The sequence below is a fragment of the Astatotilapia calliptera genome, chromosome 19 (assembly GCF_964374335.1).
Source record: "Astatotilapia calliptera chromosome 19, fAstCal68.1, whole genome shotgun sequence".
Taxonomy (NCBI): Eukaryota; Metazoa; Chordata; class Actinopteri; order Cichliformes; family Cichlidae; genus Astatotilapia; species Astatotilapia calliptera.
Window position 1 is genome coordinate 24,850,518 of NC_137440.1, and position 15,236 is coordinate 24,865,753.

General features: G+C 39.1%; 1 protein-coding gene and 1 long non-coding RNA gene across 7 annotated transcripts in view; one reads left to right on the forward strand and one right to left on the reverse strand.

Moving 5' to 3' along the window:
* Positions 1–3,690: 3,690 nt before the first annotated feature.
* Positions 3,691–4,903, reverse strand: LOC113012248 (uncharacterized). The gene is made up of 3 exons (XR_003270672.2): positions 4,811–4,903; positions 4,612–4,678; positions 3,691–4,217 (listed from the first exon to the last, which is right to left on the reverse strand). It is a non-coding gene; the product is annotated as an uncharacterized LOC113012248 (long non-coding RNA).
* Positions 4,904–4,940: 37 nt separating this feature from the next.
* The window catches only part of cdin1 (CDAN1 interacting nuclease 1), a 50,792-nt gene continuing 40,496 nt past the window's right edge, over positions 4,941–15,236 (forward strand). For 2 of the 6 annotated variants that reach the window (XM_026151979.2, XM_080294207.1), the window contains exons 1-2: positions 4,941–5,057; positions 5,333–5,433. In XM_026151979.2, coding sequence (XP_026007764.1) covers positions 5,055–5,057; positions 5,333–5,433 — 104 coding nt within the window. In that variant the 5' untranslated portion in view covers positions 4,941–5,054. Of the gene's footprint in view, positions 5,129–5,332; positions 5,434–15,236 lie in introns of all 6 variants that reach the window. The other 4 variants (XM_080294206.1, XM_080294208.1, XM_080294209.1 and 1 more) reach the window with 3 other exon arrangements.

Genomic DNA, 15,236 nt, shown 5'->3' on the forward strand with positions numbered 1-15,236 from the left:
TATTGACAATACAAACACATGGGACGGCGCATAACCTTTCATTTACAGAGCACTTTCTCTCTTTTTGTCTCTCTCTCTGTCTCCCTTGTTCTTCCTTTCCCTCAGTCTGCGCCTCTCTGCACTTGCAATTTGTTTAGATAAAATGGGGGCAGACAATGGTACTGCTCATTTCTGCCATTTTTCTTTCACTCCAAATTTCAGAGGATAATATCATTAGACTGATACAATGGCTGCTATTCAGCCTTAGATACACAGATATTTCAAGTATTCAATATAGTTTTGACATGCTGACATTAGGGGAGATTGTTGTTTCCCTATTTGTTTGCTTACAATGATGTTGATTCCATCATAAATCTTGGGTACCTAAAGCAAGATGTTTGTCTTTATGATGTTCAAATTATCAGTGAAATATATGTGGTCGGTAAAGTGAAAACACAAGGAATAAGCAAAAAGATGTACAAAAATAAAAACTGGATTTGAGAAACAAATATTTACACTGTAAATAAGGAACGTTAAGTTTTTACACTGAAAAGTATACAGTGAGCAGTTTTATTAATGCAAAATAAAAAACAACATAATTATTCTGAAAATTGAACTGAATCCACTAACCCATAATAAACAGTACAATTTACTGCATCTCAATACAGCATTGAATAACAATGGTCATAAAACCACTAGTATTCCACTAATGATTCTCCTCCAGGATTTATTGTGTTTTTCAATGTGTGTCCTCTTGCATTTCAGCGTGAAAAATAGCGTACATAAAATACGGGTGTCCCCACCAGTCGGCCCTCTGCAGGTACTTCAGAGCCCCAAAATTAAATTTTAAACAATCCAGACCAGTGTTTGGTGACCATGGTTAATCATCAAGAAACAAAGACATCAAACAATATTTGATAATGAGAAAAATGCCTCCAGGATATTAGGGGATGGGGGGAGAGCACAGCATGAGCCTCGTCAGCAGAGCTAGGTAGAGAGGCCAGACCAGACACAAGCCGCATTCACGTGTCTGTGTGTGGTGATGGTGGGTGTCTGTGTGTGCGTGTGTGTGTGTGTGTGTGTGCCTCATACACAAAAAAACACTTATGCACGCACGCACACATCATGGTGTGTCGCACACACCAACGCTTGTACACACACACCTCGTATGGACTAGAAATAAAAATTTAAAAAGCCACTTTTTTTTTTCAAAGTTCCTGACGAGATAATTAGAATTCAGTGTATGGAGCCATTGGTGAGATTAGAGCGTTGTGAAATTGTGCTTCATTTTGAACTTCACTGCATCACGCCTCAACCCAATTATCTACAGTTAAAATGGCTTAGTGAGGCTCCAAACTGTGACTGACAAAAATACAGAGCAACCTAAAAAGTTTTCTTTATAGATAAAAGTAATTACGTTGCACCATAAAAAAGCTAAATAGCTAGACTTCTATTTTCTCTGAAAATACATGCAACGTTCAAATCACACTTTGACATCTATTAATATACATTAAGAGGTTAGTGATGGAAAAATATTTTATTATTTTAAATATTCAAGTTTTTTTAAATCGTATATATTTTTTTAAATTAGGAATTTATGCTTTCAGTAATAGATGCAGATCCAGAATGGCTTCATTTTCATCAGGCCAGTATAATTAGTCCTAACTAAAATAAGAAGTTGGGTAGCCAGGAAGAGGGAGGGAGGGGAAGTGGTGTTGGGTAATGAGAAGAAAATGTTTTTTCCCCTCTTCCTCTGTCATACTGTTATTGGGTTATCCTTGATTGACGCAGCGTTAACGGCCGGGCCAAATCAAGGCAGATCCAGCAACCTAGGCCGAACGGCAGCATGTGCAGCCACCTCGGTCATGCAAATTGCACTCGGGCAGCCCGTTGACTATGATTAATGAGTTTGGGCTGCAGCCTTTGTTTCCGCATGCAGCCATTTAGAGTGAAATACAATCCCAAAATATTATGAATCTCCTATTAATCCAGTAAATTTGCTCACATTGCACATGTTGTTTTGGGCGATTTACAGATTTACAGCCAAATGTGTGTGTGTATGTTTGCACATATGTGTGTGTGTTTGTGTGTGTGTTAAGGGGATGAGCACAATTGTATTTAATTACATGTCCTCTAATTAAATTCATTAAAAGATAATAAAATAAATGAAAGAAACAGCTTTGAAAGCTTAGGTGAAACACATGTGTCTTGTCTCCCATGATGTAAAATATGGATGTGGGATTTTCAGGGGCAGTCATGCTGTAAAAGGGGGATGTATGAATCCGATACCTTGCTAATACTACAGGCATTTCCTGGTTATGGTTTGCCTCATGTTTAAACTGTGATTTTTAGAGCTAAGATCCCAGACTCCCTGAAGATTGGAGAGCAATTCTGTGTTGCAGGGGAGTGAAGTCACTGGCTTCAGTAATGGAAAAAAAGGAACATTATGACAGTAATGCTGACGATCTAGTGTAACAAAATGCTCTCTTTGTAACGTGAGTAATATCACTAGATATGGTAAGGAGGGACTATGTGTAAGACATGGGAGGGCTTGCAATTTCCTTAAACTATGTGATGAGTAACGGAAATTACACAGCCTCACAAATCTTCAATTCATTGTCAGATACTGTTGATAAAAAACACTTCTTATGCATGCACGCATTTTCCTCTTCTCCACAGATACACACTTTCCCTCTGCTGCCAGCAAAATGTAAATGTTTTCCAGGCATTAAGGTATATAAGTGCCATTAGTGGAACAGTGCTTAGCACTACAATGGTGTGCCGAGAGCAGTGGAGCAGAGATCAGTGCAGCATCTCCTGGATATCAGAGGGAGACATCCTTTGTAAATTCATCTCCTACTGTGAGACGGCTTCACAGCTGGTTAGCGACACTGGGTGTACAACTGCCCTGTTTACACGCAGTCTCCAAAGCACTCATCTTTCACCCGGTATCTTTTCCCTGCATCCTCTCCATCACCTCGCTCTCTCTTTCAGCTCTAATCACAGCCTGCTGTGGCTTTCTTAGCCATCAGTAAATGCATACAGATATAAACTTATTCAATACAAAAATGTGTGCTTACACACACACATAGGAGTACATAGAAGGGCAAGAGTAGACACCTGCAAACAACAAAATCTCTGATCCCCTAGCTTTTGAAGCCATTACAATACACAGCCTTCCAACCCCTTCTCTGATTTTTATCATTTTATACCATTGCATTACACTGGTCCTTTTATACCTATTACACACACGGCTCCCCACCAAAACCCCTGATCCTCTGATACCTAGATGGGTAAACTGCTCCTCCTGCCCCTGACCTCAGCCCTTTGTAGCAATCAGACCAGACTTCCTCAGTTGCCCTGATCTTATCTAGCTATACCAATCCCACTACACAGCTCCCTTTTGTAACAGCTACAGAGCGCTGAGCCCTTTCAGACCCAGGCACTATGCCGGTGAACACAGAGCCTAAGACCTCAGCTCATCTCAGACATCATACTACACTGCCCAACAACAATGACTGCTATTTTCTGACACAGCACAGGTCAGATAGAGCCTTTCTGCTCACTGATGCATTGTTCACTCAGAATGCAGAAAACCAAAAGAATGTTTGACTCAGCCATAGAAGAGACTAATATAATTATACAGGCATACAGGTGATAATACAGATTAAAAATAAATAAATAAATAAAAAATACACATTTTGAGTCCTGTTATTTGTGACAGCGATCATCTTTCATTTTTTATTTTTAAAATAAAAATCAAACAAAAATGAACTGAAGAAGACAAAAGATTTAAAAGAAAATCTATTAGTGAATGAGCTTTAGCACTATTCCACAGAGACTAATTATACAGTAATGCCATTGTAAAATTATATTGATCTCAAGGGATGTATTTGGTCTTAAAGAATTACTCCAATCTTACTGTTGTTTAAAACAACCAATTTTTAACTGTTAGATTCATAATCATTAAAAGACACACAGCTTCAAGTTAGAAATGTTACAGAAAGCAAATGTTTATCCTTCAAAGTTTCACAGTTGTTTCTTCTATACAGCAATCCATTTGAATTTTTTACGTCTAATTTATGTCGTGCAAATTGAACCAATATACCTTTACTGCTGAGAGAGGATGCTGGTGGATACTGGGGGAGCCCAAGACTGGAGATGACCCACAACATTTCCCATAGGAGGTAATTGTGGAGTCAACGGGTAACAGATGTCATATGACTCTCATTGAACCACTATAAAAAGGTGAGAAAATATATTTAGACACTTTAATTTCAATTACTGCGCTAAATACGGAAAATAAGAATTTTTGAAAAACGATGGACTCAGCTATAAAGATACTGCGTCTTCAGTTCTTTAAAATGTAAATAACTATTTTTAAAAATAAATCAGAAGTACAAACAAAAGAGCCATGTGTCTGAAATCGCTGCATGAACCCTTCGCTTTACATGAGACTGAGTGTTGCGGTACAAAATAGAAACTTTATGGTCAAAGCTAAAAACTATTTGTTTCAGCCATCGTTTTTTTTTTCATCCCCAGTGAGTGCCATAAATGTAAACGCAGAACCAAAACCATGGCTAGAAATGTGTTAAATCTGTCACGCTATTAGTGAAACTGTAGTTCACATACGCATTAGGGAGGCGTTCCCTTATTTCTCCCAGTCACCGTGCCTCTATTTCTCCATTACAACCTTTCCCTTAAAACAAAAGAACAAAAAACATAAGCGTTTTCCCTAACAGCACAGTTCATGTATTCCAGAGCCGCTGGACTGCAAAATACTTGAAGAATGTAACAGGAGAGCCTGTATCTTATCATTACTAATACCTACTCGTTTTTGCGTGCGTCGTTAACAGCCGACGAGAAGGCAGTTCCAGTGACCAACACGTCTTAGCTAGGCACCGCCTTCGCGCTACAAAGTAACCAATCATCTGTCGGCATACTCAGCTCCTTGGATTCTTCTACCAATCAACTCGGTGTTCACATGAAAGTAACCCCCTTCAACTTCCTAGCGGGAAGCAGCTATCGGGGACGGTACTAGGACTGCAGGAATTAAGAGTAAAGATCCCTTTTTCATGGTATTTATTGCTTTTGAGCTATTTTTTGCAGCATGTTGCACACAATAGACATGAAGCCGACTAATACCTTGGTGAGACCGAAGGTTTTACGTTATGATATGCCCTTAGTGTTTCGCAGGTGTAACATAAAGCTAGGTTTGGTTAGCGGTGCAGCTACTAAAACAGTAAAACAGCTGTTTTTGACAGCTGTCAATGACCTGACACCCTCGCAGGTCGCGTTGTCACAACTTTGTGCAGAAGCATGTGTTGATCAGATTCTCTTCCCCTCTTCAAAGATGAGACTGTCCCGAGCAGAATATAAAGAGATAGTGCGATGGACTGAAAAACTGAGACCTACACGCCGATGCATGAAGATACTGAAGGACAAGTTTCCAAGGTGAGTGTGTACACACTGGATTGCATTCAGTGTGTGTTTCCGTTGCATTTGCCAATTGACTGTTACTGTACTCCAAGTGCATATTAATGTCTGACATAGAAAGTAAACACCAAACTGCTGGTATGAGCATCAGTTACCACACATTATAAAACAATGAGTCAAGACCAAAAGAAGCCCAAACAAGATGTCGTTGGATTATTGGAAATTAATTAATGTATCAGAAAGCTTGTTAATTTAAATTATATTGTTATCATCTGAGTACAGCTCCCCATAGCCAAGTAATCCCCCTCCCCCCCTCAGTTTTATCTCCTATTTTTCAGCATTTGTGATCCTATTTAATTCACTTGTTAAGATCACTAATTAATTCCACACAGGTTTCTGTATTGGCTTCCACCACAGCATTAGCCAGCGTTTTGCCATGCAGGTCCTGCACATCCAGAAATCGAAGAGAGAGGTTAATGGTTGTATTTGCCTTTCTCCTTGACACTGAAGGCCCTCCTGTTATTGACTGTAACATGTGTAATCCCCCAAGGCCTCCAGGACAGCATGGCTGATCCCGTCGAGGTCACTTACAAAGTCGCATGTATTTGGAGCTTCCTACTTCCATTGTGCCCTAATCACCAATCTAGAAGAAGGTATCAGGTCCCCAAAGGGGATGCCATGGAGTTTCAGTTTGCCTTTGTTCTCACTGTCAGCATTTTACGGAATATGTCATGCATATAAAATGCATCCAATATTGCTCATGTTTAAGCACTGAAACACTGAAGTCTGTCTAGCGTTTATTTCTTTTTTGTATTCTCACTCAAACTGCCTTTAACAAACATACCAAATGCCATCTTTTGTACTGGAGTGTAATAATTAAATGAAAACACTGCACCGTTTTCATTCCAGTAATTCTTCACAGTCTTCCTCTCCCAGAGGTGCTTGCTCTTTTGTTTAGTCTTGCTGGTTATTATTTTTACGTTCACTATAACCAATCTCGGGGAGGCCCTTGCTCTTTAAATCCCTGAGTCTCGTCACTGGGCCTGACAGACAGGCACGGCAGCAGTGTTTTCACAGTCTGCGAAATTATTCTGGTTGTCCAATCAGCTGAGCTGGGCTCTGGAGGGTTAGTGATTGGACTGGCAGGAAATCAGGCTCTTAAGACATAACATATCGACTAGGCCATCCATCATCTCTTAGCATGCGCTCAGGCACAGCAGTCAGCCACCCCCACCCCACACACCCCCTGTCCCCTTAGACTGTGTGGGAGCCCTGCCATTGCGTAAATATTGGCCAGGCTGGGCCTGGCAGTGGTTGGGTTGGAGGGGGTTTGGGGCTTTATTGTGGACAGGCTTGGACTAAGGGGATGGGCAAGAGAATTGGTTATTACAGTCAGGAGAATAGACAGTTGCATTGATACCAAATCATTTTGCAATATACTATACCTGTTTTCCAGGGGATGGAAACTGTTGAATAAATTGTAAATTCATGTGTTGTTTACAAGTATAATAGCAGAGGCATGAAGTTTATTTAGATAGTGATATTATTTTGCTACCCTGTAATTGTATTTTATTTAGGGTTTCTCTTTGGCCAACATAGCCAGAGCCAGCACTGTAATAAATATATATATTTTCAAACCTCATTTTGTTAATTGCAATATTATTTACTCAGTTAAAATCAATATTGAGTAGAAATGGCATGAAATGCACATATTTCTGTCAAAGAAAGTAGCACAGTCAGTGCCTTAATTGTATGCATGTAGTTAACCACTAAAGGCTGACTTTGAGTCAGTAAACACCATATAGTTTTCTTTTATGCTACATTAATCTGATTTATCCAATAAGTATATGAAAATACTTCACAGGTGAGCGTAAAGGCATCCTACTGATGTAATATATTTAGGTCTAGGGAGTTATTAGTTACTGACTTTAGGTGAAATCATAAATGATTTGATGGTCCTCTGTGGTCATTTTACAGTTCTGCTCTGGCTGAATTCATTTTTTTATGCAATTAAAGTTAAAATGTATTAATAAAAGGAGTTGATATAAAAAGGATCTTTCATCATATATTATAGCTACAGATCTACAGTAGATAGATGTTGACTAGGTTGAAAAAAATCTTTATTTGTTAAATTTCTTACAGTTCTTTCCCCTTTAGTTGTTTTTTTTTTTTTTTAATTCTGTTAAAATAATCATTACCCCAAAGGATCTGAATGCTGTATAGAGTTCAAAATCATTTCATAGTCATTGCTTTTGATTGGGAACTTAAATGGAAGAGAATTTAAACTTGGAACAAAAAGATTGTTATAGGCCATTTCAAGGTAATTTCCACAGAGAGTCTGTCGGTCTTTTGCTTGTATTATGAAAAGCGTTTGTGGGAGGAGAGAGGGAGTGTCCTATAGACAGACAGAAAGAGAAAGATTGTGATGTGGAGTCCCTCATCTGTAACGGCTGCATAACACAGATGTTGGGAGTCATCTGTCAGCCTGGCCTCTCTTGCTGGGCCCGAGCTGCTCTGGGGGGAAAAGAATTGGACACGGTGCTGTCACTTTTTACCCCCACTCACAATGGAGGGACATGCAAATATCAACCCCCGTTCTTGCCCTCTCTTCTTTGCCCTCCTCTTAGCCAGTCGTGGTGTCCTGTCTACTATCTGGACTGTGGCTAGGCAGAAAAGGGGGATGGGGGGGCCGATCGCAGGCTGGTGTGGGGGGAAATGTGACATCAGTCCCATCAGGTCCTTCTCTTGCCACATATTAGAATTGGAAATGATGGGCTGCTCTCTCAGGCCTTGCCTGTCTTCCCATGGGTCTAGAGGGGACCCCAGTCCTTCTACCACTTGTCCCCCGAGAGAGTTGGTGCAAGAAGGGCAAGATAAAGAGGGAGGGAATGTGAGAGTCCTCTGTGTCCTTCTGTGCTATATTATGAATGAATTGGGATGTAATGATCACCCCCCTCTTTAAAATGCCATTCAGCTCCTTATATGGCTTTCACAGTGATGAAAGTAAAAGAATGAGCAAAACGGGGCAGATGCGGCTGATTTGCAAAAAAGAAAAGCTTAAACAGTAAAGTGTGAAGCATCTTTCCCCACTAAACACAATCAGCGCCTCTCTTTTATTCACACACACACATACACACACGCACAGACACAGTTCCCTGGTGAGGAGTCCCTGAACGTTTTTCGAATCGGGCCCTAATGTGCCGTTTTCATCAGCACTGAGGCGGGCTGCAATATGGTGCTGGAGCTCGCTCTGGGAATATGAATGTTGATTAAGCATGCGTTCAGCCTTTTGAAATTCTGAAGAAGTGTCAGAATAATGGATGTTGAGCAAATGTCAAGCATTTGTTAATTTCTCTGTTATTTGGGGTTTATCTAGCATGATCTTTGGAAGGAAAGCGCAGGGCAGGGTTGTTGTGGCATGTGCCATTGATATGATGATTTCTTGGCTACACTTTGTTTTTGATGGTAATATCTCAGCTCAGCATGAAGCTCAGGGAATTGCTCATTGATTATTTATTGTAGTCATATTGTTTACCTCTTTACATGGCGGTTAAAGTTAAGGATTTGATAACAGGTATAATATGGTGGAGAAAAAAAACATTAAATATCGCTTTTTTTTTCCCAGTGTGTGGTATTTATTATTTGTTCACAGCTTTCAAGGGCTCATTGCCCACATTTTAGGTATATCAAAGTCTTGGCATATATGTATTAAATTCCTGGCTTGTTTCTCAGTTTTAACTTTGATTTCTACGATTGTCCCTGTGGAATCAACTGATTTTCTCTTTCCAGCTGCTGTGCTGTGAAGGTAGAACTCCACAAGTATTTTGTAGGCTGGAAGTGGCAATGACATTACCCAGAGACTGATCAAGTGCAGAGCCTGTGGGGCCAGCCCCGACAGCTTCCAGTGCATGGCCTCACACTTCTGGCTGCCCATATTGAACAAAACACAAACTGGCAGTTGGGGCTTAGGGGTACAACCCTTGAAGGCTGGCTAAATAATTCCACGCCTTTATGTGGTTAGATGAGCACTGGAAGGGTGAAGGGATGAATGAAGTGTTAGCAGAGAGAAGGTGTGGAAAGAAGAGAAGCTGAGTATACAACTTCATGTCAGGCTAAGGAGTTCATGAATAATAGATGTAATCAATTACTTGATTAGGAAGCAAAGGAATGGCTACTTCCTTCTCATATCAGAGGGATGTTGTCCAAGCACATTCCATAGAGTGCAAAGCCTTTTTGGCTCATTGGTCTAAAAACAAAGAGGTAAGCAGCTTGTTTTTGAGTTAGGCCTGATAGAAATTACATGGTCCCTTATCGTGAAGGTTAAAAACTGCATTTACTGGAGCGATAGACTGAGTAGGTCAATATTAGTAGAGTAAAACTATTGATATGGTACTCTAAGAATAAGAGCAGCATCTGCTGTACTGTATGCTAGTGTCAGTAGTAGTGTTGTCACTGAACCCCCCCAAAAAACATATGTACTCTGAGGGAAACCTACAGTTCAGCTGGGCAGTTATATCAGAGTCTCTAGCCTGGGGTTCTCTTTGCATACTGGAATCAATTGCAGACGAAGAATGAAACAAAATTGCCCAGAATGGTACAAGTTCCCCAGCTGCGCTTGGGGGAATAGGCAATTGGTCAGTGTAATGTGTTTCTTTGCCAGACCAGTGGACACTCGCCACTTGACGGATAGCATGAACCTCATTTTCTGTTTTCCATGAGAGCTTGCAGAAGCAGCAGTGACAGTAATTATGCTTTAACAATGGCAAAATACTATAGTTATAGCACGTCTTTGCACAGATGGAGTGGTGAAGATCCCTTGCTTTCAGGAGGAATCACAATTAGAGTGGTGATTGTAAAGGTTTTCTTGCTCTTTTTACCGCCATTATATAACAGCTCTGACAACTCAGGGCACCTCAACAGACAGAAATTTTAAAGATTGTAATAAAGTAAAGGAAGCTCAGTAGGGGTCATATTGTGCCTCTGCTAAAACCATTTCTGTCCATGGTCCCCTACAGCCTTGTAGGTTTGTATGGCCTGCTGCGGTAAGATTGTTGGGGGTGGGGGTTTCTTCACAGTACAAACTGGTGAGTCTTCCTTCAGATGGAGAAATATCTTGAAAATATTGTTTAAAAGTGACAAAAAAATTGCACAAAAATTTCTATAGCTTTCTAAAATGCAACAGTCATTATGTTAATTGTGCTTAAAAGGAAAAAAAAGCCTTTATACTTGTTTTTGCAGAACAAAAATTGCAAATATTTAAACTCTAAACACGTGCGCTCATTGTGCAAGTATTTGTTTGAAGCTAAATGACACACTGAGATTTGTGTTTGTTTCTATCCGTTGTCAGAATATATCACATTTATACATTAATGTATAAAGATTTTTTTTTCAACTCATTTGTTTGGCTGCTGATGACGCTAGGCTTAGCTGAGAAACAGATGTTAGCATTTTGCCTATCAGCATGTGTAATTAACAACATTTGCATATCCAGCGTTTTAGCCCGTATTCAGCTGTATAAAATACTGATCTATAGCAAAGTAAGTGCTTCATATAGTATTGTCAGCACTCTTGTCTGAATGAGGTGTTTTGATGGTAAATAAACCTAAATATGTGAAAAAATAATGGAATTAAACTTCAATAATAATGTAATGTAGTATAGGTGTAGAATTTAAACTAAGCCTTATCCTCTCAGATTTCCTTGCACAAAATATTTCTTCCATGTCATTCCCTTCTGAAAATTGTTTCATCGCCAGCAGTAAAAATATGTGCTATTAGACAGTTCCATGCCCTGAAGAGTCACACCATTCAACACACTCTGCATGCAGATCCACCAAATGCTAAATACTGTCGCAGCATATGATACCAATGCCATTAGCCAGGTGGCTTTCATTACCCAAATTACAGCTATTGTTTATAATTAATTATTTGTAAATAGGAAGTTTCCAAATATAATTGATAGTTTGAATTTCCCTCATCTCCTATTAATTAGGTTGATGGGAATTTCAAGGCTTTTCACTGTGTTCGTGTTTAAGGCAATGATACAGCCTGAATGCACAAGAAAATAAGTTAATGCAGCACTCAAACTTGAATTTATCAGATTCACAGCCACTGGGTAACCTAGCTTAATAGAGCCTGAAGTACTGACCAGACAGCCATACCAGTTCAGTGACAAAGTGAAAGTCCCTAATTGTTTTTAATTTAATCTGCTGCTTTACTATTTTGGGTGCCAGTGCATATTAATGCTCTGTCTTATGTTGTAAGGAAGGGTAATTAGGTTGAGAGTGAATGATTCCCTAACCACTCTTCTGTCTCCCAACCTTCTGTTTCCCCATGTTCTAAATTATATCCGAAAGGGCAGATTTTTTATTTTCTGCTTTTTACATAAAAGCCACTGTAAGTGTGCACTGCAGTGTCACAGACTCTTGTCCGTGGCTCTTCAAATTATATTTTGTGTGTTCTTTGTTTGATGAGATTGATTTTTTTTTTTTAAGTAAGTGAAACAGCGATCAATGAACCCATATGTTGACCTTGGCAAGTGCATTAAAAAATAGCTTTCTTTATTTACACAATTCACAAAGGGCTCACGACTTCCTAGCTTTAGTCACAGAACTGTTTTAGGCTTCACTTTAGGAAGACAAGTGTCTAATATATGTTATTTTAAATATTCGTAGTCATTGTCAGTTACAACCACATCACCAAGAGATATTTAAATATTAGAAAAGGTGGAAAACCTTGTTACCTTATCATCTTATTTCAAAAAAATGTTCAAAGCTGTTTTATCATATCCTAACATTTCCATGTGTTGCATATTGACACTAAGCATTTGGCTGTGCGTATCATGTGTGCAATTCATAATAAAATGCAAGCTACAGGATTTGTTTAAGGCTAACAAAATACAGTCAGAAATGCAGCTGGTTTTAGAATAGTTAACAAATTGGGTTCATTTTTATAACCACTGAGACAGGACAGAGTTTCACAAATGCTTGTACTGTGTGGCAATGGGATACATGAATTATAGTAAAAATGTAATACTCCTGTTCAGTAGGCAGATCAAATCCTCGCTGTAAGATGGCAATTGGCTACATATTTTAGCATAAGGTGAGCTTACTGCGCCCAAGAGAGGACAGGCTGGATATACATTAATGTAAAGTCTGCAATAACTTATTGTTAATGTCTGTTAAATAAAAAAAGGGGGATTATAGCAGCATAAAACTTGACAGACTCTATAAAATGCAAACAAGTCTTGGTTTTAATCCAGATATCTGCATTCAGCTCTTCATTTTGCCCCTTTTTAATGTTTTTCCTTTTTTTTTTTTTTAACTATTTCTTCACATCTCTAATTAGTTTAGTTCGAGTCTTGTTTTTGTGTCAATCTGCTTGAGGTAAAAATGAAAACACAAGTCCCCAAAGTTCTTAGTGTTTTTGAAACAGATATGTTTTCATAGATATTAAGCGTCGTTTATGTCCCTTTAAAGTTAACAGGCTATAGATTTAGCAATTAAGCAGTAATCATGCTCATTATAGAGAGTAATCCATTTAAAACGTAACAGATGTCTGGTCCGACAGGGGGATCATGATGGTCCCATGCCAACAATAAGGCTGTAATACTGTCGAAATGCTCAGGTGCAAGGTTGAAGTGTGGAAGAAATTTTTTCCCTCCCTTAAGTGTCCACATGTTGACAGTTGACCATTTAATGGCCCACTTAATTGCGGTGGCCCCTTCACCCCTAAGCATCATTATAAATTAATGCTGAGGGGGTAGACAATTTTTCCCCTCACACTCTGAGAACTTCCTTTGTCGTCTTCTTTACTTTTGTAACTTTGTGTGTGATGAGAATCGGGCTGCTTTAACATGTGGTGCTCGATTACACCAAAGTCTAGTATGTTTGATATGTGTGAACACTGTATACTGCCCCACGGGCATGGTACGATGATTTGTGTCCTGCTTCTTGATGAAGAGCCAAACTTGGGAGTGCACGAGACATACTTGAGTATCGTGTGCATCAGATGAAAAAATCTGTATCAAACACATGAGATGAGGTTTGAAGGATTGCACGACTGTGTGGACCGTCTTCATTTGCACACCCAAAACAAAACCACCAGTGACGTGAAATACTGCTCAACTTCGGAATACTTCAATAACATTATCAAGTTGTTAGAACTGTTGTGTCAGTAAGATTTGGTGCATGTTTTATTTTGCATATGGTGGTTGGGAAATAAGCAGGGAATTGAGGGGGGGGTCGCAGTTGTTCTTGGACAGTGTACAAATTAATTGTACCTAATGTGGAAGTATCCTTAGCTGTTCTTCAGCTACACGATTAAAATTGTTTAAAAGTGGTGTCTAGGGATCCCAAGAGGACTTCTTTGGTTCATCATAACAGGCTGAACTATTCCAATGGTTAAGATGCTTTCTTTAAAAAATGGTCACAGACAGACATTCCAGACAGAAATCAGGATTTGACATTCTTCTGGCTTTGTTTGCATGTCACAAGGGTATTTTACGGTTTCTAGTGAGTGATGTCGGTGTCCTGTGTAGACTCAATATTTTAATACAGATTGGAAGCTTCAGCTTCTCATGAGTATTTACATACCATTCCCAGGTGACTTGTAATGAAAAGTCCATTAAATTTAACAATCAAGTGTACTGAGTGCAGTATATGGAGACATAAAACCACTTGTGAAAATTACGGAGCAGTTTGTGGGTGTGTGTGTATGAGAGCACACATGTTTCTTTTTTTTTTTTTTTTGTGATATGCAAGCTGAAGACGTGCACAGTCCAACTCCTATAATTTGTGTCACTCATTTAAATATCTGTAACTCTAAGGACACAATGGCAGCTAAGGTGGGTATCGAATGGGCTGCAAGTCCCTGTTGGAACTGTCTGTTTTCCGGGTTTGCCTCTTTGCCAGGTGTTTGACATTGACTGGAGCTGGAGATAAATGTAGCTTATGGCAACCCATGGAATTGACTGACTCTCGGGAGTCACATATAGTGAAAGTTTCCATTTCAAAGCCCATCCGTTGCAGTGGGAATGATATAGAACGGTCCATATGCTATCAAAGAAAGTACTTTTTTTTCTTATGCGTGTCTACATGTTGTCATACACAAAAAAAGACACTCACAGTAGTCATCCACTTTGCAGATTAAAGTAAAAAGCATACACTTGGGTCAACATGTTTCTTGGAGAAGAAGAAGATTTTCATAAAAAATGTTTTTACACCACAACAATGGATTCACAATAAGACAATCCAGATATGATTGTGTAGCATTTCAGCTTTAATTTCATGGGTTTACCTAAAGTATTATATAGGAATTACATCCACCATTTCCACAATTGGTCATTTTTCACAAGCTCAGAAATTTAGCATTTGGTTATGTCCAACTGTTCCAGCTTCCACATATTTATAGTCATGCTAGTTTATCCACTTACTTTTAAACCTATGAAAACTATGACTGTAATTGCTAGTGAATACCACGCTTTACTCACTAGTTAAATATTGAACTGTGTCAATTAATTGCATAGATATAAATTTCTCTTCAATTTTGTTATCTTTAGGTTGGTTGGAGTTTTCTTGCCATCGTGTTACTTTATAATAGCAGACTCTGCACTTGAATTAAGATTAGTTTAGCACTTTCCTGGAGAGACAAAGGATAGAGGAAGATGCTACGTATTAATGACTAAATGAAAAAAACAAAAATGAGCTATATTTTTCTCATCTTTCATACCCCACACAGCCTCCCTTTTTTTCTTCCCCCACACCATCGTAGCAGGAATCCTTTTGTCAGAGGTGTTCATCTGGAACAACTTTGCCACACTTGTT